At 37.6% G+C, this 26,579-nt stretch overlaps 1 protein-coding gene across 5 annotated transcripts in view; it reads right to left on the reverse strand.

Annotated features, from left to right (window-relative positions):
* Positions 1-508: 508 nt before the first annotated feature.
* The window catches only part of LOC141564635 (zinc finger protein 74-like), a 101,211-nt gene continuing 75,140 nt past the window's right edge, over positions 509-26,579 (reverse strand). For 3 of the 5 annotated variants that reach the window (XM_074307354.1, XM_074307352.1, XM_074307353.1), the window contains exons 2-5: positions 22,090-22,209; positions 18,447-18,573; positions 10,531-10,626; positions 4,113-7,433 (exon numbers count right to left, since the gene is read on the reverse strand). In XM_074307354.1, the coding sequence (XP_074163455.1) occupies positions 4,690-7,433; positions 10,531-10,626; positions 18,447-18,573; positions 22,090-22,122 (3,000 nt within the window). In that variant the 5' untranslated portion in view covers positions 22,123-22,209 and the 3' untranslated portion in view covers positions 4,113-4,689. Of the gene's footprint in view, positions 2,683-4,112; positions 7,434-10,530; positions 10,627-18,446; positions 18,574-22,089; positions 25,909-26,579 lie in introns of those variants that run through there. The other 2 variants (XM_074307355.1, XM_074307356.1) reach the window with 2 other exon arrangements.

Genomic DNA, 26,579 nt, shown 5'->3' on the forward strand with positions numbered 1-26,579 from the left:
ATAGTAATAAATTTAGAATATGAGATATTTGAGAGTAGCATAGCAAAGTTTGTATCTGTAGATGCATTGGAAGGGTATATTTTCATCCTAGTATAAGGAATATACATTGATAATGTAAGTATTGTACAACAGAGAGTATGTTGCAATTTCCATGTTTCAAAAAATCTTTATGAACCTAAAAGAGAAAATATAGGATTATAACATTAAATCTACAGAAATAGACTAAGTAAGAGTAGCAGGCCTTGCAATTTAAAGTTCTGGCAATAAGCCACTCATAGGAAAACTGAGATTTGTATGATGCCATTTTTACATAGAGATCCAGATTGACTGAGATTATTCTAATCTCATTTAATGTGAGATGTGCTCTTTTATCCAGAAAATTGTGATGTTTGATCTTCTAGAAGTACATCAGGACACAATGAAAAGTTCACTTAATAATTAGCCTTAAAGCAATAGATTTAGAAACTGTAAAAAGGATTGCAAGAAATATCATTGGATTTTAAATTATTCTAAACTTGTCTTGAATGCAATACATATAGAATGTCAAAATTAATATGGTGAATGAAGCTATTTTCTATGTAAAATCATTTGGAGATTCATTCAACTGAATTTATCTTTTGACCTGGATGTTATAAAACTATGACGTTAGCAGAGGCTGTTCCCATGAAGTGATAAACTATAAACTATTTCATTGGGTATGCCTGACTTAAAAGGAATAATAATTATTTAATGGGTGTGAAAAGCACCAAGAGAAGGGAGAAGTCGTGTGTGAGGGGAAGAGAATGTAAAATCCTATCTGTAAATTTGACAGGTTTTCTTGGGCAAGGTCATCAAATTTTATCAGATCTGGAGAAAAAAACCTTCTAATTGTGAAATTCTACAGTGATTAATTAGTTTCCTAAGAAGATCTATTCTTCCAATACAAATATCCCTACCAAAATAATGAGTGAGAGTGAGAGGCTTATGTTTTTAATACTGAAGTGACTTGGATGATGGATAATTGTGAAAATTATGAAATGATAATGATACATATTGCTGTTATACCTCAAGTCACATTATTCTCATCAAATTACAATTCTAAAGATTTATTTTTGCCATGGTTGTTAATATACAATGCCGAAAGAAATGAATAACTTAGTCTGCAGACTTCTAATTAGGCTTTTGAATGAACAATCAAATATTCATTACCTATGTGGAATTCCAGAATATAATTATTTTCTTAATTGTTAATGATTCATCTTAACACCAGCATGAGTTTAAACTAAAGAAGAAAAATGTTACTAACCCTAAATAAAGTAACTTTTACTAACCCTAAATCAAGTAACTTTTTTGAAAGGCCTTGTAAACTTGTTATTGTTATTGCAACAATGTCAGAAAAATAATAACTGTAACTAGCCTTAAACCGTGATTAGCAAAATTTGCTACTTGAGAGAAAAACCTTTGGTAGCTATAATTTGATATTGTTTTTAGTTTTGAATTCAATTAAGTTTTCTGAATTATCATCACGTCAGTAGTGCAACATTCAAGGGAAATGCAATGAGCAGCTCAAAGAGTGGATCTCACATCTACTAAAAATAAATGTCTGTGCTGGGAAAGTAGAAAGGACTGCCTTCATGTAACGACCCTTTTGATTCAGTCTCTGTTGTGTGACTTCCTTTTGAAACAAGAATGTTTCCCAACTGCTTAATTTAGATACTCTATGAATAAAGTGGTTGCTATAGGACCGGCTATTAGAAAAGGTTAATTAGGGCTTTTACCTGAAATCAAACAGAATTCAGGGTGTTTTATCCTGTTATATAACTTTTGCTAAGTTTCTTTGTTCCCTCACCTAACATCAAGTGTGTTATTGCCACCAAGATTTTCTGCATTTCATAACAAATCTAACCATCACAGATAAAACTGAAATTTTGCAATATAAACCTTTGTAATTGTAATGCTTGTTAGGATTCTCACAGGGTGCTAAGTCACTGGAATGAATAGAGACAATAATTATCTAATTCAATATGATTGATCTGACCCTACAAGGAGATGTTATGGGCCAGGACTTGAAACTAGGTACTGAGTGGAATTGAGGAGAAAATGATTAAATCTAATTTAGCATTGATTTAATCCTACAACAAATAATGTTTTCCTAGTGATGAAATGATCAGTGTGTATACTCAGTGGACAATATATAAGCAGAAAGCTCTCAGACTCTGGGGACTTTTGGAAGAGAACTTCCGGGAGATTCAGAGTCGATGTTTGTGCTGGCTGGAGACATTCTGACAAGAGCTCTCCAGAGCCAAGAAGAGAGATAGGTCTCTACTAAAGCTAACTGGGCCCCAGGAAAAGATTCAGGATTCTGAAGGACAAAATAAAGGATCTGGACTTTAACTCCTGGATGCATTTTAGTGACTATGAAACTAAAATGAAACTAAGGCTGCTCCCAGAAGCTCCCCAAGAAATCCTGCCCCCAGAGAACGATTACAAGTCTTACTACAATACAGTAACTTAGATTATGACTTATAATATATCATATAAATTATATTAGCTTATTACTAGTAGCCATTGGGAACATTACTTAGACAATCTTCACAACTGACCTAGGACATAAATCATGAGGGCATCCTAAATGGAACTGGGGAGTCTTTCTTCAGAAGTTCACATATCGAAGATGGCGGCGTGGAGGCGAATAAATAAAACCTATTTAAAAAAAAAAAAAAAGTGGATTGCAAGAGCTAGATAAGCATGCTGGTCTGTCACTGTTAAGATTCTTACAAGGTACTAAGACAAGGAATTGATAGAGACAATAATTATCTAATTTAGCATGGTTCACTATGATTGATCTGACTCTACAAGGAGATGTTATAGGCCAGAACTTGAAACAAGGTACTAAGTGGAATTGAGGAGACAGTGGTTAAATCTAATTTAGCATTGATTTAATCCTACAACAAATAATGGTCTCCTAGTGATATAATGATTGGTCTATACTCTTGCAGCATATAAGCAAGAAGCTCTCAGGGCCAGATACAGAAGCCCCATTAAAGGATAAGCCCACTCTTGGAGGCAGAGACAGATTCATTCTATTTTCCACCTTTGTGCTGGCTGGAGGCTGAAGTACAAACCTTTGGATTTGGAGACATTTGGAGGGAGCTAGAGGCAGAAGCTGGCAGAAGCAAAGGACTAGAGGCAAGATCCAGAAGGCCTCCAGGAAACTAGCCAAGCCCCAAGTGAAGGAAATAAGATTTTGATGGAAACAAAGGATTTGGACATTAATCCCTGGCTGCATTTGAGGTGATTATTATTCTGAACTGAAATTAAGACTGTTCCCAGAAGTCCTCCAAGAAACCTGCTCTCAGAGAAAATTATATTTGAGAGAAGAATAACACATGGATCCAGTATCCATTTTCTTTTGTATATTATATTATTTTGTATATTATGCACCTGATCCACCTCAAATTCTCAATTTCTATTTTTAAGTTCTACAGAATAGTTTATGCTACAGTTTCATATCTGATCCCATTAGGCCTTCTTCCCAGAACAGAAACTGTTGCTAGGAACATATAAACATGGGAACAAATACTTTGAGTTGGAAGGGAGCATACAAACTACTAAGGCCAACCTCCTTGTTTTAGATGAGAAAAATGAGGCAAAAAGAGGTTGTTTCCTGCCCAGTGTCACCCACTAGAGAGCACCTAAGGTATATTTATACCAGTCTTCCTGATGCTAAACCCAGCACCCTGTCATTACAACATACTGCCTTCTTTTACACTGTTTGGAATGTCAATTTAAATTACAAATGACTAAAATGTCCATATCTTTAAGCCAATGACTTCAGCAGTCCAAAAAATAACAACAGCTAACATTTAAATAGTGATTTAATACTTATAAATTCTATACAAGTATTTCATTTGATCCTCACATCAATCCTTGAAGGCAAGTATCATTAGTATACACATTCTACAGATGAGGAACACTGAGGCAGTAATAGATTAAGTGACTTGCCTAGGTTCCCATAACTAATAACTGTCTAAGAATGAATTTTGCTTGAGGCTCTAAGAGCAACACTATTCACTGTCCCACTTAGTGCCGAAAGAAGTCATTACAGAAACAAATACCAAGTTACCAAAATATTTCCATCAGAATTTTTTATATACAAAAACAGACAGAATACAAATTGGTAGTAACCAATTGGTGTATGCTTGATGAAATTATGTACATAGGAATGATATGGACTATTACTGAATAATAATTTTTAAAAATCCACAAAAAAATTACATTTGTAGGGCTTTCTGCACAGAAAATTTGGGGTGTCTAGTTTGGGGTGTTTAGTTAGGTCTGGACCGAAGCAGGAGATCTTCCTTTATTAATTAGATCCATAAGTTTTATCTCCAGCATCATTTCTCCAATGTCCATTCAAGTATGGGCTCTAGCTCAAGACTTTCCCTCAATCACGGCTTCTAAAAGTCTTGTTTTCTGATACCAGTGTTTCTCTCCACTATGAATGAATGTAAAGGGATAATCTGACTGAAGATTTTTCCACAATAAATTTATATTGATCTTGTGGACAGAATGAAACTTCTGACATCTAACAAGCTATATGCTCCATTTGGATGCTTTTCCTCATGAATGACAGTGATACAGTTTCTATTGAGTATGAATTCTCTTAGGGGAAATAAGAGATGACTGTTGCTGAAAGGTTTTACTACACTAAGTACATTCATAAGTTTTCTCTCTAGTGTGGATTTTCTGATGTTTACCCAGACTGGAGCTGCATCTGAAAATCTTCCCACATTGATTACATTCGTAAAGTTTCTCTCCAGTGTGGATTCTCTCATGTTCAACAAGGCTGGAGCTGGATTTGAAAGCCTTCCCACATTGATTACATTCATAAGGTTTCTCTCCAGTGTGGATTCTCTGATGCAGCGCAAGATTGGAAGTTTGTGTGAAAGTCTTTCCACACTGATTATATTCATAAGGTTTCTTTCCAGTGTGGATTCTCTGATGTTTACCCAGACTAGAACTACAACTGAAAGTTTTCCCACACTGATAACATTCATAAGGTTTCTCTCCAGTGTGGGTTCTCTTATGTTCAATAAGGCTGGAGCTGCATCTGAAAGTCTTCCCACAATGATTACATTCATAAGGTTTCTCTCCAGTGTGGATTCTTCGATGGCGAGCAAGGTTGGAGCTGCGTCTAAAAGTCTTCCCACACTGATTACATTCATAAGGTTTCTCTCCAGTGTGGGTTCTCTCATGTTCAACAAGGCTGAAGCTGCATCTGAAAGCATTTCCACACTGATTACATTCATATGGTTTTTCTCCAGTGTGGATTCTCTGATGTGCAACAAGATTGAAGGTCTGTGTGAAAGTCTTTCCACACTGATTACATTCGTAAGGTTTCTTGCCAGTGTGGATTCTCTGATGTTTACCCAGACTGGAGCTGCATCGGAAAGTCTTTCCACAATGATCACATTCATAAGGTTTCTCTCCAGTGTGGATTTTTTCATGCCGAGCAAGATTGAAGCTGCGTCTGAAAGCTTTTCCGCACTGATTACATTCATAAGGTTTCTCTCCAGAGTGGATTCGCTGGTGTTCAACCAGATTAGAGCTCTGTCTGAAAGCCTTTTTACAATGATAGCATTCATATATTTTTCCTCCAGTGTGACTTCTCTGATGTACAAGGAGGGATGAGTGTTCAACAAAAGCTTTACTTCCTTCGTGACACTCATAAGGCTTCTCGCCACCCTGGATTTTCTGATACAGAGCAAGATTAGACTTGCATCTGAAAACCTTCCCGCTTTGATTACAGTCATAAGGTTTCTCTCCAGTGTGGATTCTCTCATGATCGGCAAGAGCAGAGCTCTGTTTGAAACTCTTCCCACACTGATTACATTTATATTCATTGTGAATTCTCTGATGTAGAGCAATACTGGACTTGCATCTGAAAGTCTTTCCACATTGATTACAGCTATAAGGTTTCTCTCCAGTGTGGATTCTCTGATGCTCATCAAAGCTGGCAAGATGTCTGAAAGTCTTTCCACACTGATAACATTCAAAAGGTTTTCCTCCTTTGTGGATTCTCTGATGTTTAGCAAGACTAGAACTCCATCTGAAAGTCTTTCCACAATGAAGACAGTTGTAAGGTTTCTCTCCACTGTGGATTCTCTGATGTACAGCAAGACTGGAGCTCTGTCTGAAAGTCTTTCCACATTTATTACATATATAAGGTTTCTCTCCACTGTGGATTCTCTGATGTTTCGCAAGATTCGAATTGCATCTGAAAGCCTTGCCACAGTGATTACACTCATAAGGTTTCTCTCCAGTGTGGATTCTCTGATGTACAATAAGGGATGAGTGCTCAATGAAAGCTTTCCCACATTCATTACACTTATGAGGCTTCTCTCCACTGTGGATTCTCTGATGTACAGCAAGGTTGTAACTCTGTCTGAAAGTCTTTCTACACTGAATACATTCATAAGATTTCTTTCCCGTGTGGATTCTGGGATGTGCAAGAGATGAGTTTTCACAACTTTCGCCACATTCTGGAGGTTTCGCTCTAGTGTGGATTCTCTGATTGTGTACAGTAAGACTGGATCTGTATCTGAAAGTCTTTCCACATTGATCACAGTTATAAGGTTTAACTATAGTGTGGGATCTCTGATGAAAAGCAAGACTAAAGCTCTTACTGAAAGACTTTCCACAAGTATCACATTCATAAAGTTTCTTTCCATTGTGGGTTCTCTGATTTCCAATAAGGGATGATGACTTCTCTGTTTTACCACATTGATAAGTCTCAAGAGATTTCTCTCTAGAATGAATTCTCTGATGGGATATGAGGGATGACAGCTGCCTGAAGGCCTTTCCGCACTGCATACATTTATGTAGCTTTTCACTAGTATGAAATTTCTGGTGGTGAACAAGGCAAGACTGTTGCTTAAAGGTTTTACCACCTTCATTACATCCATGTTTCTTTCCATCAGGAATTTTCTGATGGCTAATGAGATTTGAATTACAACTGAAGGCCTTCTCATCTTCATTACATATATAAATCTTTTCTCTACTATGATTTTTTTGATCTTTAATTAGGTCTGCATTCAAGCTGAAAGTCTTTTCACATTGATTACCCTGATAAGTTTGCACTTCAGGAGGCTTCTCTTGAGCCTCGACAAGCTCTATTTGTTCAAAAAAGCATTCCTTATCCTGAGAGCAGTTATTCTCTGAGGTTGTTTTCTTACAACACATTAGGCCTAAACATTGGCTAAAACTCTTTACATCTTGGTCAAATTCAAAGTGACTCTCTTGTTTTTTCTCTATCTTGATATCAGAGTTACTTATTTCTCCCCAACTGAGGTTGCAGTGACCATCCTTCATGAATCTCTGCTGCTGTGATTGTTCCACAGAAATACTCAGCATGGCAGCAGTCTTCCTGGTTTCAAGCCTCATCTTTCCATCTAAGAGAAACAAATAAACATTTATAGGTCATATACTCTCTTCCCTCCATTGATATCAAGTTAACTGATTTATTATCAATTTCCTTAGAGAAGTTTCTTCAAACTCAACATTAGATAAGATTCAATCATCAGCTCACCTCTCCAAGATCTCTTAATCTACAGAGAACTTCACGTACAATAATACTGAATCCTCCGTCCAAACCTGAGACACAGTCAGGCCCAGCATCCTGATTATATTCACACCTCACGCCAGGGGCTCAGAATGGTTGAGTGACTAAACCAACATCAGCTGAGACTAGAATTTTTTATGCCCTAGTACCGGATGACCCTTCACTACTGTACTTTTTTTTTAAAAGAAAAACTTTTCTCAGTGCTCTCCTGTTTGTAAGTGTGTATACAGATCACTGGGTAAGCAAAAGTTTAAACAACTGCCCAGTGGAAGTAATCCACTTGGCACCCAGTAGTAGGTCAACTCTACAATTAGTATACCTCTACAACTTGGTTATTCAGTAACTATGCCAGATTCTCACAGCTTAATGTTATGCACTGACTGCTAGTTTAAGTAGAGAAGTCTCAGACCTTTGCCCAAGGTACACAACTCCTAAGTGCTAGGGCAATTTGGCTGCCATTCTTCTAAATATGTGCCATACTCTCCACACTCAGACAAGCAGCCTAATGTCAGGGTGTGCAGCCCAGCCACCAGGAACAGATGCTACAGGCCCAGGGGAGTCCCTCCTGCCCTTCAGAACATCCCAGAAATGGGCAGGAAATCTCACTAGAGAGCAAGTAGAAATGGGGCACTCTGAGATTTCTGTTTTCTCCCACAGCTGAATTCCACAGAAAGACCCCCCAACCATCAAGGACCCAGGACCCCAAGACCTCACAAAGGAAAGAGCTCTACCGTGCCTGGAAGCCCACAATTCCCTAGTCCAGCTTCTCCCCTTTCTCTACCCTTTTGCCAGGGCCTCAATTGTACTTTCATTCTTTTCTTCAAACGTCAATTTTCTTTATAGTTTTTAAGAGGGTTTGTAGTGCTTCCTGTTTCTTTTTATCAATCAGTTTTGATGCATTATCACAGTCATTCTCTGTGAATTTAATATGTTAAACTGAGAAAGACTTGTGTGGTTGTGTAATGGTACATCAGTACTCATCATTAATTGGTTCCAGAAGGCACAATGAGTGGCAAAAACAAATTTTTCCAACAGTCACCACCTCAGGCCTGTGGGCTCCAATCTTTCCACCAACACCCCCAAGGCCAAGAGCAAAAGCAGCAGCAGCAGGGCAAACTCCTGGCCAGCTCACATCCCTCCTTCTCAACCAAGCCAACAACTAAGGGCAACAAAAGCCGAGCATCAAGTGCTGAAGCACTGTTCCTATTGAAATGTACCAAATTTGATGAGTTTTGAAGCAGAGGAATGCCAAAATATAACCATACTATATTCGGAATCATAGACTGTATAAAACTGAAAATTATTTTGAATTATTTATTGTGAATTGTATTCAATTTTATATTTGCTTCATATTGGATTATATTTTACACTTATTGTGTAATTATATTCTTTTTTATTAGTTATTGATTAAAAACTGTATCTAAAGAGGCAGCTAGGTGGCGCAGTAGATAGAGCACCAGCCCTGAATTCAGGAGAACTGGAATTCAAATCTGATCTCAGACACTTAACACTTCCTAGCTGTGTGACCCTGGGCAAGTCACTTAACCCTAGTTGCCTCAGCAAAAAAAAAAAGAAAAGAAAAGAAAGAAAGAAAAGAAAACTGTATCACTGGAATCAATTTTCGTGGATCAAATGTAAACTTGATTGTATGGATCTCAGTGATGGAATCTGTAGAAGTTCCCTATAAGCTATATCCTGACCACAAAGACTCAGAATATATTAAGATTTTGTCCACCGCAGAAGGGGGAAGAAGGAAAGGAAAGATGAAGATGTTTGCCCACCACAAGTCTTTCCAGGGGATGTTAAGGTTTTCCCCTTGCTTTGGGTTCTAATTTGTGAGTCAAATCAAATCCATCCTCATGTCAGAACAATAACAATCTAAACTTAGTTTGCACCACTGGTACCTTATGTAACCAACATCTATCAAAGAACTGCTCTGACTACCAGCTCAATCCCCAGCTACTGAAGAGCCTAGGATCCTATTTCCTAGCAATTACTCATAAATTGATTGTGCTCAGACCTTTGTGTCTGTTTCTCCTTATCACAAATTTTTATTATGACAGATGTACTATTTGTGGCACGTATACTAAGTATTCCTATTATTTCATTAGCTGTCATATCTATGAACATTATTTAATTTCCCTGTGATCCCTTATAGCTTTCTTTTTCTTTTCTCATGTCTAAAACCATATCATGAGTGCCAATCTTTTTTTTTATTATTCACGTGAAGTATACTACATTCTCCAATGGCCTTTCCAAACCTCTTTCATCTTACTCCCGCCTCCTCGTATCCTATAATCTGGTAGTAAAGCCTCCTTTCTGTGCCTTGAACAGCATAAACCATATCCATGGGTTTTCCCTGGCTGTCCTTCATGCCTGGAATGCTTCTCTGAACCCCCAGATAAAGCCCACCTTCCACAATAAGCCTTTTCCACTCCTCCTCAATCTAAGTGCCTTCCCTCTCTTGACTAAACTTCTGTTTAGTGAGTTCTACTTAGCTGTGTCCATGCTAACTCCCCCACTGGTCTGTGAGCTCTGTGATAGCAAGGGATGTTCCTTATTTTTCTTTGAATCTCCAGCACTTAGCAAGAGGTCTGGCACAGAGGCGGCACTTAATAAATGCTTGTTGACTTTAAGGTCTAGAAAAGAGCTTGAATTTAAAAAATCATTTTGAAATTTTTTCCATGACCTCCAAACAATGGATGTTACAGACTCATAGTTTTATCACCAGAAAGGAAGTGAAAGTGCCTTGGTGTCCAACTCCTTCATTTCACAGATGGGGAAACTGAGGATTATTATTTATTTGCTATTTTTTATTTCCATGCCCAAGACCTCCCTACCAAAAAGTCTCTGAAAAATCAAATCCTCCAAATCCAGCACTCTGTTCACTGTGTCATGGAGCTATCTCTTGTGCTAACCTCACTCACCTTGACAAAAGTTTCTTGGGTCTTCTCTCTCCAGCATCCACGGCACTTCCCCTTGCTCAAAATGGGAGAGCAAATCTTCTCTGGGAATTGGAAGACCTGGGCATGGAGATAAAGAAAATATGAATAGAAATTTGTGATTCTTTAGGAAAAGAGGACATGTTAAGCAGGTCACAGGAGGTTCCCATGATGCCTCAAGGATACTTTCCATGGTATTTATTATTGGGAGCTTTGCTGGGGGATGGGAAGATCATTTGGAAACCACTTTGGAATCAAAAAATTCTATTTTCTCAACTTCCTTCACAGAAAGATGATTCCATAGATTTAAACATCATTTAGACATTAAGAGGCATCTGGTAGTATAATGGAGAGAGACTTGGGCCAGGATCCAGGAAGTTCTGAATTCAAACCCAGTCTCAGAAAAATATTAGCTAAGTGCCCCAGTAAATCACATAACCTATTTCTCTTAGTTTCCTCAACTGTAAAATGGGATAGATATCATCTACCTCACAAACTTGTGATAATCAAATTAGCTAATATTTCTTTTAACATTTTTATTTATAATTCTGAATTCCAAATTCTATCCTTCCTTCCTTCCCTCCTCTAACTTCTTCCTGAGATAGTTAGCAGATATAGATTAATCATGTGCAATTACACCAAATATTTCCATTAATCCTTCTGTATAAACAGACTTGAATAAAAGAAAACTGAAAGAAATAAAGTGAAATGTGGCATGCTGCAATCTATATTCAATCAATATCAATAATTTCTCAGAAGGTGTTAAGTGTGTTTCATCATTAGTCCTTGGGGATTGTCTTGGATCATTATATTGTTGAGAATAGCTGCCATTCACAATTCTTTATCAATAATATTGCTATATATAATATTCTCCTGGTCCTATTTACTTCAGGATGTATCAATTCATATAAGTCTTTTCAGGTATTTCTGAAATCATTCTGCTTGTTATTTCTCATAGCATAGTCATATTCATTACAATCATATACCACAAAATATATACAGAGAATTGCACATGTTTAACATATTTTGGATTACTTGTGGTTTAGACGAGAGAGTGGGAGGGAAGGGAAAACAAATTTGGAACACAAGGTTTTGCAAGGTTTTTGAATGTTGAAAATTATCGAGGCATATGTTTTGAAAATAAAAAAAATTTCATTTAAAAAATAAAAAATAAAAAACAAAAACAATCATATGCCAGAACTTGTTTAGCTGTTCCCCAATTGATGGGTATCCCTTTTATTTTCAATTCTTAAAAACCACAAAAAGAGGTGCTAGAAACATTTTTGTACGAACAGGTCCTTTTCCCTTTTTTGGATGTCTTTGGGATAGAGACTTAGCAGTGACATTTCTAGATGAAGGAATACACACAGTTTTAGAGTCCTGTGGGCATAGTTCCCAGTTGCTATCCAGAATAGTTGCATCAGTTCACAACTCTACAAACAGAGCATGTGTCCCAGTTTTCCCAGATTCCCTCCAACATCTAACATTTTAACTTTTGTCACATTAATTATGCTAATGAGTATGAGGTGGTACTTCAGAGTTGTTTTAATTTTCTCTGATCAATAGTGATTTAAACATTTTTCATGATTATAGTTTTAATTTTGTTCTCTGAAAACTACCTGTTCTTATCCTTTGACCATTTGTCAGTTGAGGAATGACTTGTATTTTTATAAATTTGACTTCGTTCTCTATGTATTTGAGAAATGATGCCTTTATAGAGATACTTGTTGCAAACTTTTTTCTCACTTTTCTGCTTTCCTTACAATTTTAGCACATTATTCTTATTTGTGGAAAAACATTTTAATTTTATATAACCAAAAATATCTATTTTATAATTTGTAATGTTCTCTGTATCTTCTTTGGTCTTAAATTCTTTCCTTTTCCATAAATCTGACAGATAAACTATTCCATGCTCTTTTAAAAATTCTCAATTTATTGTATCAACCTTTATGTGTAAAGCACATACCCACTTTGGTCTTACTTTGCTATACAATGTAATATGTTAGTCTATGCCTAATTTCTGCCATTTTTACACTTTTCCCAGAAGCTTTTGTCAAATAATGACTTTTTGTTCCAAAAGCATGTATCCTTGGGCTTATCATATACTAGATAACTATGGTCATTTATCATAATGTAATTACCTATCCCACTGATTTATTTCTAATCTATTCCACTGATCTACTAATCTATTTCTTAACAAATACCAAATTGTTTTGATAATTACCACTTTTTAGTACAGCTTGAAATCTGATATAGGTAGAGCCCCTTCTTTCATATTTTTTAACTGATTCCTTGTCATTGAACTCTTATTTTTCCAGATGAATTTTGTTACTATTTTTCTGACTCTATAAAATAAATTTTTGATAGTTTGTTTGGTATGACACTGAATAAATATAATAACTTAGGTGGAAATGTCATTGATATTATATTAGCTCAGACTACCTATAAGCAATTAATATTTTTCCAATTGTTTAGATCTAACTTTATGTGTGTGACAAGTGGTTTATAATTGTGTTCATATAGTTCTAGGTTTGTTTTGGTAATTAGCCTCTTAAATGTTTTATATTTCTAAAGTTATTTTAAATGGAATTTCTCTATCTCTTGCTGTTGGGCTTGCTAGTAATACACAGAAATGCTGATGATTTATATGGGATTATTTTGTAGCCTGCAATTTTGCTAAAATTACTGATTATTTCAAGTAGTTTTTAGCTGATTCTCTAGGATTTTTAAAGTATAATATCATTACCACCTGCAAAAAATGATAGCTTTATTTTCTCACTTACTCTAATTCCTTTAATTTCTTTTTTTTCCTTATTACTATATTGCTATAGCTAAGTTCTTATTACTTCTTATTACTATAGTTAAAACGTACAATATTAAATAACAGAGGTCATTTGCTTCACCCCTGATTGTATTAGGAAGGTTTCTAGTTTATTTCCATTACAGATAATGCTTCCTAATAGTTTAAGATAAATATGACTTATTATTTTAAGGTAAGCTCCATTTATTCCACTGCTCTCTAGTATTTTTCATAGGAATGAGTGCTGTATTTTGTCAAAGGCGTTTTCTGCATCTATTGAGATAATTAGATGGTTTCTGTTGCTTTTGTCACTGATATGGTCAATTACACTGAAAACTTTCCTAATATTTAACCAGCCCTGCATTCCTGATATAACTTCCATTTGGTCTTTGTATTAACCTGGCAATAAATTGTTTTAATTTCTATGTTAATATTTTATTTAAAATTTTTGCATCGATACACATTAAGGAAATTGGTGTATAATTTTCTTTCTCTTTATTGAGTTATCCTGATTTAGGTATTAGCACCATATTTGTATTGAAAAAGGAATTTGATAGGATTCCTTCCTTGCTTATTTTTTCAAATAGTTTACATAATACTGGAATTAATTGTTTACTAAATGTTTAGTAGAATTCACTTGTTAATCCATTTTGTCCTGGGGATTTCTTCTTAGAAAGTTTCATTGAAGGGCAGCTAGGTGGCGCAGTGGATAGAGCACCAGCCTTTAATTCAGGAGGACCTGACTTCAAATCTGATCTCAGACACTTAACACTTTCTAGCTGTGTGACCCTGGGCAAGTCACTTAACCCCAGCCTCAAAAAGAAAAAAAAAAAAAAAAAAAAGAAAGTTTCATTGATGGCTAGTTCAATATGTTAGGTATTTTATTTCTTCTGTTAATCTGGGTAATTTATAATTTTATAGATATTCATCCATTTCATTTGGATTAGCACTGACAAATAATTGAGCAATATAGCTCCTGGAAATTGTCTTAATTTCCTCTTCACTGGTAGTGAATTCACCCCATTCATTTCACCTAGTAATATGTTTTTTTCTTATCTTCTTTAATCAAATTAATCTAAGTTTTCTTTTTCATAAAACCAGCTCAGTTTGATTATAAATAAATTAAAAGAACATAGGTTAGTTTACCTCTCAGTCCTGTGGAGGAGGAAAGACTTTATGATCAAAGAAGAACTAGAGGTCATTATTAATCACAAAATAGAAAATTTTGATTATATCAAGTTGAAAAGTTTTTGTACAAACAAAACTAATGCAGACAAGATTAGAAGCAAAGCAATAAACTGGGAAAACATTTTTACAGTAAAGGCCTCATTTCCAAAATATATAGAAAATTGACTCTATAAGAAATCAAGCCATTCTCCCTCCAACTGATAAATGGTCAAAGAATATGAACAGACAATTCAATTTCTTCAGATGAAGAAATTGAAACTGTTTCTAGCCATATGAAAAGATGGTCCAAATCATTATTAATCAGAGAAATGCAAATTAAGACAACTCTGAGATACCACTACACACCTATCAGATTGGCTAGAATGACAGGGAAAGATAATGTGCAATGTTGGAGGGGATGTGGGAAAACTGGGACACTTATACATTGTTGGTGGAATTGTGAATACATCCAGCTACTCTGAATAGCAATTTGTAACTATGTTCAAAAAGTTATCAAACTGTGTATACCCTTTGATCTAGCAGTGCTACTACTGGGCTTATATCCCAAAGAGATTTTAAAGTATGTGTAAGAATGTTTGTGGCAGCCCTCTTTGTAGTGGCCAGAAACTGGAAACCGAGTGGATGTCCATCAATTGGAGAATGTCTGAATGAATTGTGGTATATGAATATTATGGAATATTATTGTTCTGTAAGAAATGACCAACAGGATGATTTCAGAAAGGCCTGGAGAGACTTACATGAACTGATGCTGAGTGAAATGAGCAGGACCAGGAGATCATTATATACTTCAACAACAATACTATGTGATGATCAATTCTGATGGACGTGGCTCTTTTCAATAATGAGATGAACCAAATCAATTCCAATAAAGCAGTAATGAAATGAACCAGCTACACCCAGTGAAAGAACTCTGGGAAATGAGTGTGAAGCACTACATAGAATTCCCAATCCCTCTATTTTTGTCCGCCTGCATTTTTTATTTCCTTCACAGGTTAATTGTACACTATTTCAAAGTCCCGTTCTTCTTGTGCAGCAAAGTAACTGTATGGACATGTATACATATATTGTATTTAACTTATACTTTAGCATATGTAACATGTATTGGTCAACCTGCCATCTGGGGGAAGGGGTAGGGGGTGGGGGGGAAGAAGGAGAAAAATTGGAACAGAAGGTTTTACAAGGGTCAATGCTAAAAAATTACCCATGCATATATCTTGTAAATAAAAAGCTATAATAAAAAAAATTTTTTTAAGTTTTATTTATTAATTCATGGTTTTCTTTCTTTCAGTTTTATATAAATCTCCTGATTTTCAGGATCTCTAATTTGGTCTTTAAAAGTAGATTTTTAATTTGTTCTTTTTCTAGTTTTTTTAAATTGCATGCCCAATTCATTAGTCTCCTCTTTCTCTATTTTATTAATATAAGAAATTACACATATGAATTTTTCTCTAAGTACTGCTTTGACTGCACCCCATAAATTTTGGTATGTGTCTCATTTGTCATTTTCTTTAATGAAATTATTATTATATGATTTTTTTCTTTAACCCACTTGTTTTTTAATTTTAAATTAATTGGAAAAAACAATATAATTCTTGCTTTTAAGAATTATATTTTTTCCAATTAATTCTTAATCTCAATTATTCATTACTGAATATGATTTTTATTGCATTATAATATGAGCAGTATACTTTTACTATTTCTACTTTTCTGCATTTGGTTGTGAAGTTTTTATGTCCTACTATATAGTCAATTTTTGTGTAGATGCCATGTACTGATGAGAAAAAGGTATATTCTTTCCTATTCCCTCTCAATTTTCTCCAGAGATTTACCATATCTTTTTTTTTTTTTACAATTTTTTTCACAGTATATATGCATGAGTAATTTTTTTTATAATATTATCCCTTGTATTCATTTTTCCAAATTATCTCCTCCTCCCTCCACTCCCTCCCCCCGATGACAGGCAATCCCATACATTTTACATATGTTACAATATAACCTAGATATAATATATGTGTGTAAATACCATTTTCTTGTTGCACATTAAGTATTAGATTCCAAAGGTATAAGTAACCTGGGTAGATAGACAGTAGTGCTAACAATTTACATTCACTTCCCAGTGTTTCTTCTCTGGGTGTGGTTGTTTCTGTCCATCATTGATCAACTGGAAGTGAGTTGGTTTTTCTTTATGTTGAAGATTTCCACTTCCATCAGAATACATCCTCATACAGCATTGTTGTTGAAGTGTACAGCGATCTTCTGGTTCTGCTCATTTCACTCAACATCAGTTCATGTAAATCTCTCCAAGCCTCTCTGTATTCCTCCTACTGGTCATTTCTTACAGAGCAATAATATCCATAACATTCATATACCATAATTTACCCAACCATTCTCCAATTGATGGACATCCATTCATCTTCCAGTTTCTAGCTACTATAAAAAGAGCTGCCACAAACATTTTGGCACATACAGGTCCCTTTCCCCTCCTTGGTATATCTCTGGGATATAAGCCCAGTAGTACCACTGCTGGATCAAAGGGTATGCACAGTTTGATAACTTTTTGGGCATAGTTCCAAATTGCTCTCCAGAATGGCTGGATTCTTTCGCAACTCCACCAGCAATGTATTAGTGTCCCAGTTTTCCCACATCCCCTCCAACATTCATCATTATCTTTTCCTGTCATCTTAGCCAATCTGGCAGGGGTGTAGTGGTATCTCAGAGTTGTCTTAATTTGCATTTCTCTGATCAGTAGTGATTTGGAACACTCTTTCATACGAGTGGATATAGTTTCAATTTCATCATCTGAGAATTGTCTGTTCATATCCTTTGACCATTTATCAATTGGAGAATGGTTTGATTTCTTATAAATTAGGGTCAGTTCTCTATATATTTTGGAAATGAGACCTTTGTCAGAATCTTTAACTTTAAAAATATTTTCCCAATTTGTTACTTCCCTTCTAATCTTGTTTGTACAGAAACTTTTTAGTTTGATGTAATCAAAATCTTCTATTTTCTGATCAATAATGATCTCTAGTTCTCCTCTGGTGAGATTTACCATATCTAACATTTCCAGAATTCTATTCACTTCCTTAACTTCTTTCTTATTTTTTTTAGTTATAGTTATCTAGTTCTGGAAGGAAAAAGCTGAGATCTTCCACCAGTATAGTTTTATTACTTATTTCCTCCAACTTCTTCAAAAATTTAGATGCTATACCATTTTGGTACATATTATGTTTAGTATTGATATAACGTCATTGTCTGTGATACCACTCAGTAAGATATAATTTCTTCTTTCTCTCTTTCAATTAGATCTGTTTTTGCTTTTGCTTTGTCTGAGATCATGATTACTACTATGCAAAGAGTAAGAGTCTATTTTGGGAGATACAGGATGCTTTTCACTGCCCATCTCCAAGAAAAAGTTTCCTATAGACTTGATGAAATCTCCTTACAAAATAGATATGAAAAAGAAACCAATTCATTAAAATACAGAATCTAAAAGATGGGAAAAAAATACAATGAACAAAACACCTCATTTAAAAGTTCAGTAGGCCAAATGCAAAAGGAGATAAAAGAGCTAACTGAAGAAAATAATTCAAAAGTAGAATTGAAGAAAAAGTTTCCTGAGGAGTGTACAGAGATTTGACACTCAAAATTCATGTTCAAGAAGACATTAGACTAGAATCTCTGAGATTATTTCTAACTGTGAAGTTCTTCACTGGTTTGGTCTTTGACTACAGGCTCCCTAGAACCCGTAAGGGACAGCTTCAGAAGCAACAAAGGAAACCCCCAGATCCCTATCATACAACACAAAGATCTTTTATAGGAAAGAAAACCAGGAAGACCCCGTCTTGGACACATGAGATCAGTACTTTGGTCTCACTCATCATTGATAAACACAGGATAAAGTGCTCCTTACCCAGGGAGAGCAGATTCCGGGCATTCTCCACCATGACCTCCTTGTACAGTTCTTTCTGAGGATGATCCAAGAGGGCCCACTCCTCTGGGGTGAAGTCCACAGCCACATCTTTGAATCTCACTAACTTCTAAACCATCAAAAATGATAGGAATTAATACTGAAAGAGATTTCAGAATTCATCTAGTCCACATTCACTGATTTACAGGAAGAGACAGAAGACTTATACTCTGAATAGATATCAGAGCCAACATTTAGATCCAGTCATGAAAAGCCCAATGGAATATTGACAATAGCAGTTTATATGTACAGTTGGAATAAAACTAAGAAACATGCTGCTGGGAATTGCTTCTCCCTATGGAATCAGAAAAATGTTTTCTCAGAGATGCATAAGGATCTCTGAAGAAGAAACGGAGAAGATGAAGTGAAATTTCTTTTTCATAAGAATAGACTTAAGTGATATCATTAAGAAAAAGCCATGAAGAATTGGAGAAATGTTAGTAGGGACTGCATATTCTGCGAGGAGGGGAGTTTCCTGTGATATCTTCCACTTGGGGGACAAAGTAATTTTCCTAAACCAAAATTCTTATCATGTGACTCCTCTACTTAAACAACTTCCACCGAGTCCCTCCACTTCCAGGACCTAGACATCACCTGGCATTCTAGTTCCACCTTCCTACTTGGTGACCCGATGGCACATTCTCATTCCCACTCCAGAAGGAGACAGCTCATCTCTACTTTCAGGGCATTTTCTCTGGCTATCCTTCCTCATTCTCTCTCCTCATTGATCACCTGGCCTCCAGCAAGTCCCAATTAAAAGTGCACGTTCTCCAAGATGTCTTTAGCCATCCATCTTAATTTGGGTGCCTTCTCTCTTTCCAACAGATTCTCTTATCTATTTATAGCTTGTTGAGGACTAATTATCCGTTGTATAATGGATAATTAATTCAGATTAGGAACCCCATCACATCAGCCAAGCATCTGTGGAGCTCTCTGTGCCTGCTAGTCCTCCAGAGACCAGGAAGTGAAATCAGCAACCTGAGCCTTCAGTCTGCTAAGCCAATCAATCCCAGAGGATGATCTCAGTTCTTCCTAAGGAAAAACTATCCAGCTTCTGGTGTTAAATGCTAAGAAAGAGGCATCTATGGGGCCAAGTGGACAAAGTCAAGCTGGCCCCAGAATCAGGAAAACCTAAATTCAAATCCGGTCTGAGAAAATGACTAGCCACATGAACCTCGCCACATTGCTTAACCTGTCAGCCTAAGTCTCCTTAAAATCAAGCACAGAGAGCCCCGAGGATATGGGAAGGCAATCAAAGACCTCATGTTTATAAAGCATTTAGTACAGTGCCCAGCTCATTCCTTTCTCTTCCTATCCTTCCATACCATTGCCCCACTCCAATATCCATACTCCTCACTCCTGCCAAACTCATTTATTTTCCTTAAGCTCAGATTTGACTATTCTGCTTAACCAATGGCCTCTGCCCTTTAGGATCAATACAAATGCTCTCCCAAAGCTGGAAAAGCCTTCCCAGGCTGGCCCCAAGGTCTCCTTCCAGCCTCATTAGATACTTCTCCCCCTCCTGTCCTCCGAGCTCCAGCCACAAGGGCCTTCACTTGGGTTCTCAGAAAAGCCTTCTACGTCCCACTTCTCTAAGGAACTCCCTGTCCTTGCCTCCAAGGCACTCTCCTGAAATCCCCTTTTCCTCCCTCAAGCACCATCTGCTGCATGAAGCCATGACTGCTGCTTCCAACTGCCCTCCCCTAAACCTTTGTGCATGGAGCCCCTTTGTTTAACCTTGAATTTAATCACTCAATACATAGAAGCTACTATCTACTTTGATGTGAACTTGTAATCTCCTCCATTAGACTCTAAACTCATTTGAAGAGGGATATTTCATTCTTTATAGCTTTATTCCTCACCCCTAGGACAGTACCCGGCACAGAGTGGGCACTTTAGTAAATTGCTGATAATAAACTTTTTTTCTAGATGTTTTCTTCCTTTTTCAATCTTTATCTAACTCTGACAAGTGGACTTTCTTGATCTCTGGTCCTACTTCAATAATTGAACCATTTTCTCCTAAGCGTTCTTGGCATTTTCCAACCCTTTCAAAGATGTTCGGCTTGTCTATGTATCTTTCCCAAAGTCCTTCTGTTCCCTCCTGAGAATCTTTAAAAATGCTTTAAAGATTCTCTTTTCTTTCTTTTCTTAAGGAGAATAGAAGAGAATCTGGGAAATGGATACAGGGAAGATTATTCCTAGTTAGAGGAAGTCGATGACTCAATAGATATTGGGTCGAAGTCGGGAAGATCTGAGTTGACATTCAGACTCAGACTAGTAGCTGGGTCGTCCTAGGCATCCCACTCTGTGTCTCAGCTTCTTTAACTGTGAAATAAAAATAATCATAGCACCTCGCTCATGGGGTGATGGTGAGGATTGCCCAAAGTGGATCTGGAGGGAAATACAACATTATTAAATTTCTTTGCCTTTCTGACTGATACAGAAAGTCTTCTTCAGCATCTCCCTTGACTCAGTTCCAAAAGAAATGTGGAGGACTTTGGAAAGTTCCACAAACTATTCATTCTTTTCCCTTACTCCTATCAGAGAAGACAAACAGTAGGAGTTTAACAAATAACAGATGAAGAAGACACTGTTGTCTTTGGTCCCCTGCAAACACTGCGCTAAATGAAGTCCTCCTTCTTTAAAAAAAAAAAAAAAAAAAAAAAAAAAAAAAAAAAAAAAGTCTGCCTCAGTTTACTTATCAACTTAAGACAAGAAACTTATAAAAAAGTTGAATTTTACTTATGATCCAGCTCACTTAAAGTGAGAAAAATAATAGTGCTTACCCCCCAGGGTTGTCATGAGGATTAAATTAAATGATGTTTCCTAAAGGTCAGCTAGCCATGATTCCTGGGATACAGGGCACATATACACAAATGTACATAAGCACTCATAGCTACATATGGAGACCAGAGACACAGTGATCTGTAGAAATAAAGGATGTCCCTGCTTGTCCCCTCCTGATGAAGTGGATCACCCCACTGAGTAGATCAGAAAGTGCATTGTCCCTGTCTGGCACCCTGTGCCGCCATATTCAGGCTGTCTCTACCAAGGACCCGGACAATTCTTTCGACAGCAGCCTTTGCTCGTGCGCACAGCAGACACTATGTAACTGCCCCAACCCCTTTTCAGACGTCTCCCTCCTTACTCCCTTCACTTCCTTTCTAACCCAGGAACACCGGCCTCCTGGCTGGTCCTTGGCCAGGCCCCTCCACCCCCTGACTCTGTGCCTTGCCAATGGCTCCGAACGTCCTCCCTGCTCACCTGGGCCTCCTGGCTCCCTTCCAGCCTCCACTAAAGTCTGCGCTCTGAAAACAAGCTTTTCCTGCTCTCCAACAGTGCGAGGGCCTTCATTGGGAGAGGGCCTCCCTTCTGCCCTGTAGGAGCTTGCTGGGACACTGCTGCTGACATGACCGGAAGCTCCTTGAGGAGGGACGGGTTTTTCCTTCCTTTGCATGTAAGGAAAGTTGAACAGAGCTTGGCACCCAGTAGGGCCTTTCTAAAAGTTCGCTGACTTGGCCAAAGAAATGGTAAAGGGAAGGTTCAGAGAGAGCTGGGAAGACACCCGTGTGCAGACGGCACTCACCCGGGCTGGGGGTCTGCGGCTCCCGGGGGCCATCTCCTCCGGCTCCGGCTCCCTCCTCGGGCCAGGCCTCGGTCCTCCGCAGGCTCCAGAGGCTGCCAGGCTCTCCCTTCTTCTCCAGGCCTGCAGGGACAGACAGGGAGTGAGTCCCACAGGAGTCAGAAAGTCCACGGCCCTGCCCCCGGACCAGAGCCTCCTGCAGGGAGGGAGCAGGAGGGGTCAGGCTGGGAATGAGGATGGTCTGGACAGGAAGCCTCCCTCCCTCCCTCCCTCCTCTGCTGCTGCCCCCTCCTTCCACAGGGACCCAGAGGCAGAAGGGGGGCTGAGGTGTCCCAGAGGGGATCAGAGCAGTCAGAGCCCTCCCTGCAGCCCCTCCCCCCCCTACTCCAGACAACCCTCCCTGCTGGGCCTAGGGGGGAGGGCGGCTAGAGCAGGCTGGGGACGGGGAGGCAGTGGGATGGGGCAATGACCCAGGGCGCCCGTGGCAGACACAAGCTTGTCTGGAGATCAGTTTGCCTGCAGGGGCCGAGCAGGGCCGGGGAAGCAGAAGGTGGGAGGCAGAGGGAGAAGGGAGAGGGGACGTGGGAGGGACACAAGAACCCAGGAGAGAAGCAGGAAGCCTGTGCTGGGCTCTGACCAGGAGCAGGGGGCTGGAAGGAAACTGGAGAGAGTGGGGTAAAGGCCCATGGTCTGACAGGAGCCGAAAGGAGAGCCGCAAGGGCAGGAGCTCTGGGGTCTGGCTCCTGGGGCAATGAAGCAGAATTCTTGGGTCTTTAAAAGAGCCAGGGCTGTTGGTAGGACAATTCAATCTCTGATCAGGAGCTGGGGGCAGAGACACACATGGACCCTTATGGGGAGGCTGAAGGCAGGACTCCTGGGTCCCTCTGAGGGAGGCCTGAGGGGTGGGCGATTGGGACCTAGTGCTCAAGCTGGGGATGGAGTCCCAGGACACTTAGGGTGCACTGGGGAGCCTTCACACACGCAGGACCAGGGAGCCAGCTTTAGCAGGGAAGGGCTCCTGATGGACCTGGAAGACACTCACCCAGAGGTCAGACAGGGAGAATAACTTGAGAAAACAAAAAGGAAAAGTTGGGGAGCCCAGCACCACGTGGCTTTCTGGAACAGACCTACCTGGGAACTGCAAGCACAGCTAGCTTCCGGAAGGCAGGGGGAACAGCAGAAGGATCCCAGGTCCCAAAGTTCCTGCTTCCAATCAGCCCGCTGTGGGTGGGCCCTCCCAGTCCCCAAAGTCCCACCCTATCCAATTCGTCAGAGAACCCCAGACCTTCCCTTTCCTCCAATGGCTCCTGGAGCCAGGCCCCAGAGCCGGCCTACCTCTCCTGCCCTTAGTCACATGGAGAGCCTGGGCCACTCCATGCTCCTCTCAGGCCTCCAAACTCCACCTCAGGGCTCAAATTCCATCAGTTCCAGCACTCCCCGGGCTGGCTCTTCCCCCAACCTCCACCCTCTCCTTCCCTCCAGACTTTCCCGTTCTGAACCCATCTCCTGGCCTTCTCCCAGCTCTGTCCCCACTGCCCTCATCTTCTTCCAGACTAGGACACCCAAGGTCTCACAGATTTTTCTCCCTTTGATTTCTCTGGGATAGAGGCCTAGCATGGACACAGTTGCTTTAGCCATTCTCTGCTTGAAGGGCTACCATGTTTTTCCAATTCTTAACAATTACCAAAAAATGCTGCTACAGATATTTCCGATTATTTAAGAACTGTTTTTCACATCAATGGCTAAAAAACCCAGTAACAGAGTCTCTAAGGAAATTTTATTACTTTATTTGGAAATTCATGGACTACATAAAAAAAAATGTACTTAATGACAGAAAACTATCACATGAAGTTTAGTCGATAATTTATGCCATTAAATATGTATGTATATATATATATATATAGTTCTTTTGCCTCCTCAAAAACCAGCCTGCTTTTTTGGCACTTCTCAGCTCACATACTGCTGAAGCCATAGGCTGTAGTCTTAAACACAACCTTTTATTGAACTCAATTATTGAACAATTTGGACATTCCTTGGCACTGCCCTTTTTTGGGATTGGGATATTGAGCCATTTTTTTCCAATTCAGTTAGCTACTGTTGAGCTTTTCAAATTCCTGGCACATTGACTATAGCACTATAACAGCAAGATCTTTGAGGATTTTAAATACCCCAGTTGAAATTTCATTACTTCCATTAAACTTATTGTTCACAATTTCTCCTCAAGTCCTAAGGACTTCGTTGTCCAGGATGTCAAACTCTATACCACTGTGGTTATTGGGGATGTTAGGACCATCATGTATGATCCTTTTTTGTATTGTCTTTTCAATCTCTTCTGCCTTTATTTACCATTTTTCATTTTTATCATACCCATTTTTGCAAGAAATTTTCTCTTGATATCTTTCATTTCCTTAAAGAGATCTCATCTTTTCATTCTGTTTGGTTTTACTTCTTTGCATTGCTCATTTAAAAAAAAAAAAAAACCCTACTCAACTCTTCTTGCTATTTTCTGAAATTTTTTTATTTTTTCCTCAGCTTTTTGTAAACCTTATCAGACAGCCATTTTGGTTCTTTTTTCTCTTTCTTTGCAATATAGTTTGTTGCTGCAAATATATAAAATATTGCATTTTAATTTTAACATATTTTAAATATTAATTCTTCAGGAATTCTATTTAGCAAATATAGTAATCCCTTTAATCTATTCATCATTTCTACATAATATTCATAAGGAAGGTTATTTAGATCATGCCTATGTAGTGTGATAATTTCCCCTACTTTCTTCAATTTAAATCAGAATTTTGCAATAAGAACTTCATGATCTGAGCCACAGCCAGCTCCAGATTCATATTTTAACTGATTGCAGAGAGTTTCTCCACCTTTGGCTGTAAAATCCATAATCAACGGATTTTGATATCGAATATGTGGTGGTGTCCATGTGTAGAATTGCATTTTGAGTTGGATGAAAAAGAGTCCTCACTAAGACTAGGGAGATATCTTGAAAAAAATTCTATTAGTCTAAACTTAATAAAAAATTTAATATATAATAAAAAATTTAATATATAAGAACCAATATGAAAGATTAATATCAAGGAACTTAACATGGACAAATTATTTATGTTTTTTACATGGAAATATATACCATATGTTTAAGATTGACATCAGTAAAATTGACATAACACAAAATAAAAATTGGGGCAGTGTTGAGAATGATCTGATTCTACAAAAGCAAAACCATCTAGGAAAAGGTAAAAATATTAATTATGTTACACAAATAAGATGTAGAAGAACAGAAGAAGAACTATATATACTATAGTATAGAGTATAGCACCATCCAAATCTATAAAGAAATAAGGGGGAGGGAATAGAACAAGATTGGTAATAGAAGGATATGTAGGTTTATAGTAGTGGGATAAGCTGGGTAGATTAATGGGCAAGGGGTAAAGAATAAGTTGGAGTACAAAGAGGTACATAGAATAAGAGTAGTGAGATAAGGTGTGTAGATTGATGGGAAAGGGATAAGGGGAGGAAGGGTAGCACAGAATAAGAAAGGGTGTTTAAAAAAAAAAAGAAAGGGTGTTTAATTGGAGTGGGATAAAATGTGTAAATTAAAGGAAATGAGATAAAAAAGTAAGAAAAACTTGGGGGAAGACGATACGGCTCCCATGAATAGGGGAAGGTTAAGTAATAGCAAGGCAAGTTAAGGAATGGAATTAAAGTAGAAATTATCAGGGATAGGAAATAAGAGAAATACTACAATAAGGATTAGGAGAATTTACTAGAAAAAAAGTAGTACATATACATATATATATATTATAAATACATATATACACATATATATGTATAAATATATATATGTACATATATATATGGATATGGATTAGATATAATATATATATATATGTGAGATACTGCTTGTAGGGAATGAAATAGGAAAAAAAGAATAAAATAAAAAATGCACAGCAAAGAATAAAATAATAACCTAAGGAAGCAAAGAAAAGATGGACACTCACAAATATAATTTCTTCTATTATTATATATGCTTTTCTGAAATGGACATTTTTTATTATATATTTTGAATCCTCCCTGATGTTCTGCTGGGCACATCATAATGTTTTGTTTTTTCTTTTCTTTATTTTTTCTATTTTTTTATTTTATATTTACTTCAATTTTTAAAAAATTACTGCACTAGCTTCATTTGTACTCCAAGGCCAAACTTGCCAATTATTTCAATTATCTTTTGATTTTCTACTTCGGCATTCCAGTTCCCTATGATGAATGTGACATCTTCTTTGTATTATTTCTACAACATATTATAGTCTCCCCTGTAATGATCAACTTTGATCATTTCAGCATTATTGATTGAATCACATGGTATTATTGTGATGCTGAATGGTATCGAAATAATCTACATCTACCCACCAGAAGAAATTCTCAAACTTCCAGAAATGTCTTAAGATTTGAACAGCTGATTCCATCATTTCTTTTTTTAACTCATA

Source organism: Sminthopsis crassicaudata, chromosome 3 (assembly GCF_048593235.1).
Source record: "Sminthopsis crassicaudata isolate SCR6 chromosome 3, ASM4859323v1, whole genome shotgun sequence".
Taxonomy (NCBI): domain Eukaryota; kingdom Metazoa; phylum Chordata; class Mammalia; order Dasyuromorphia; family Dasyuridae; genus Sminthopsis; species Sminthopsis crassicaudata.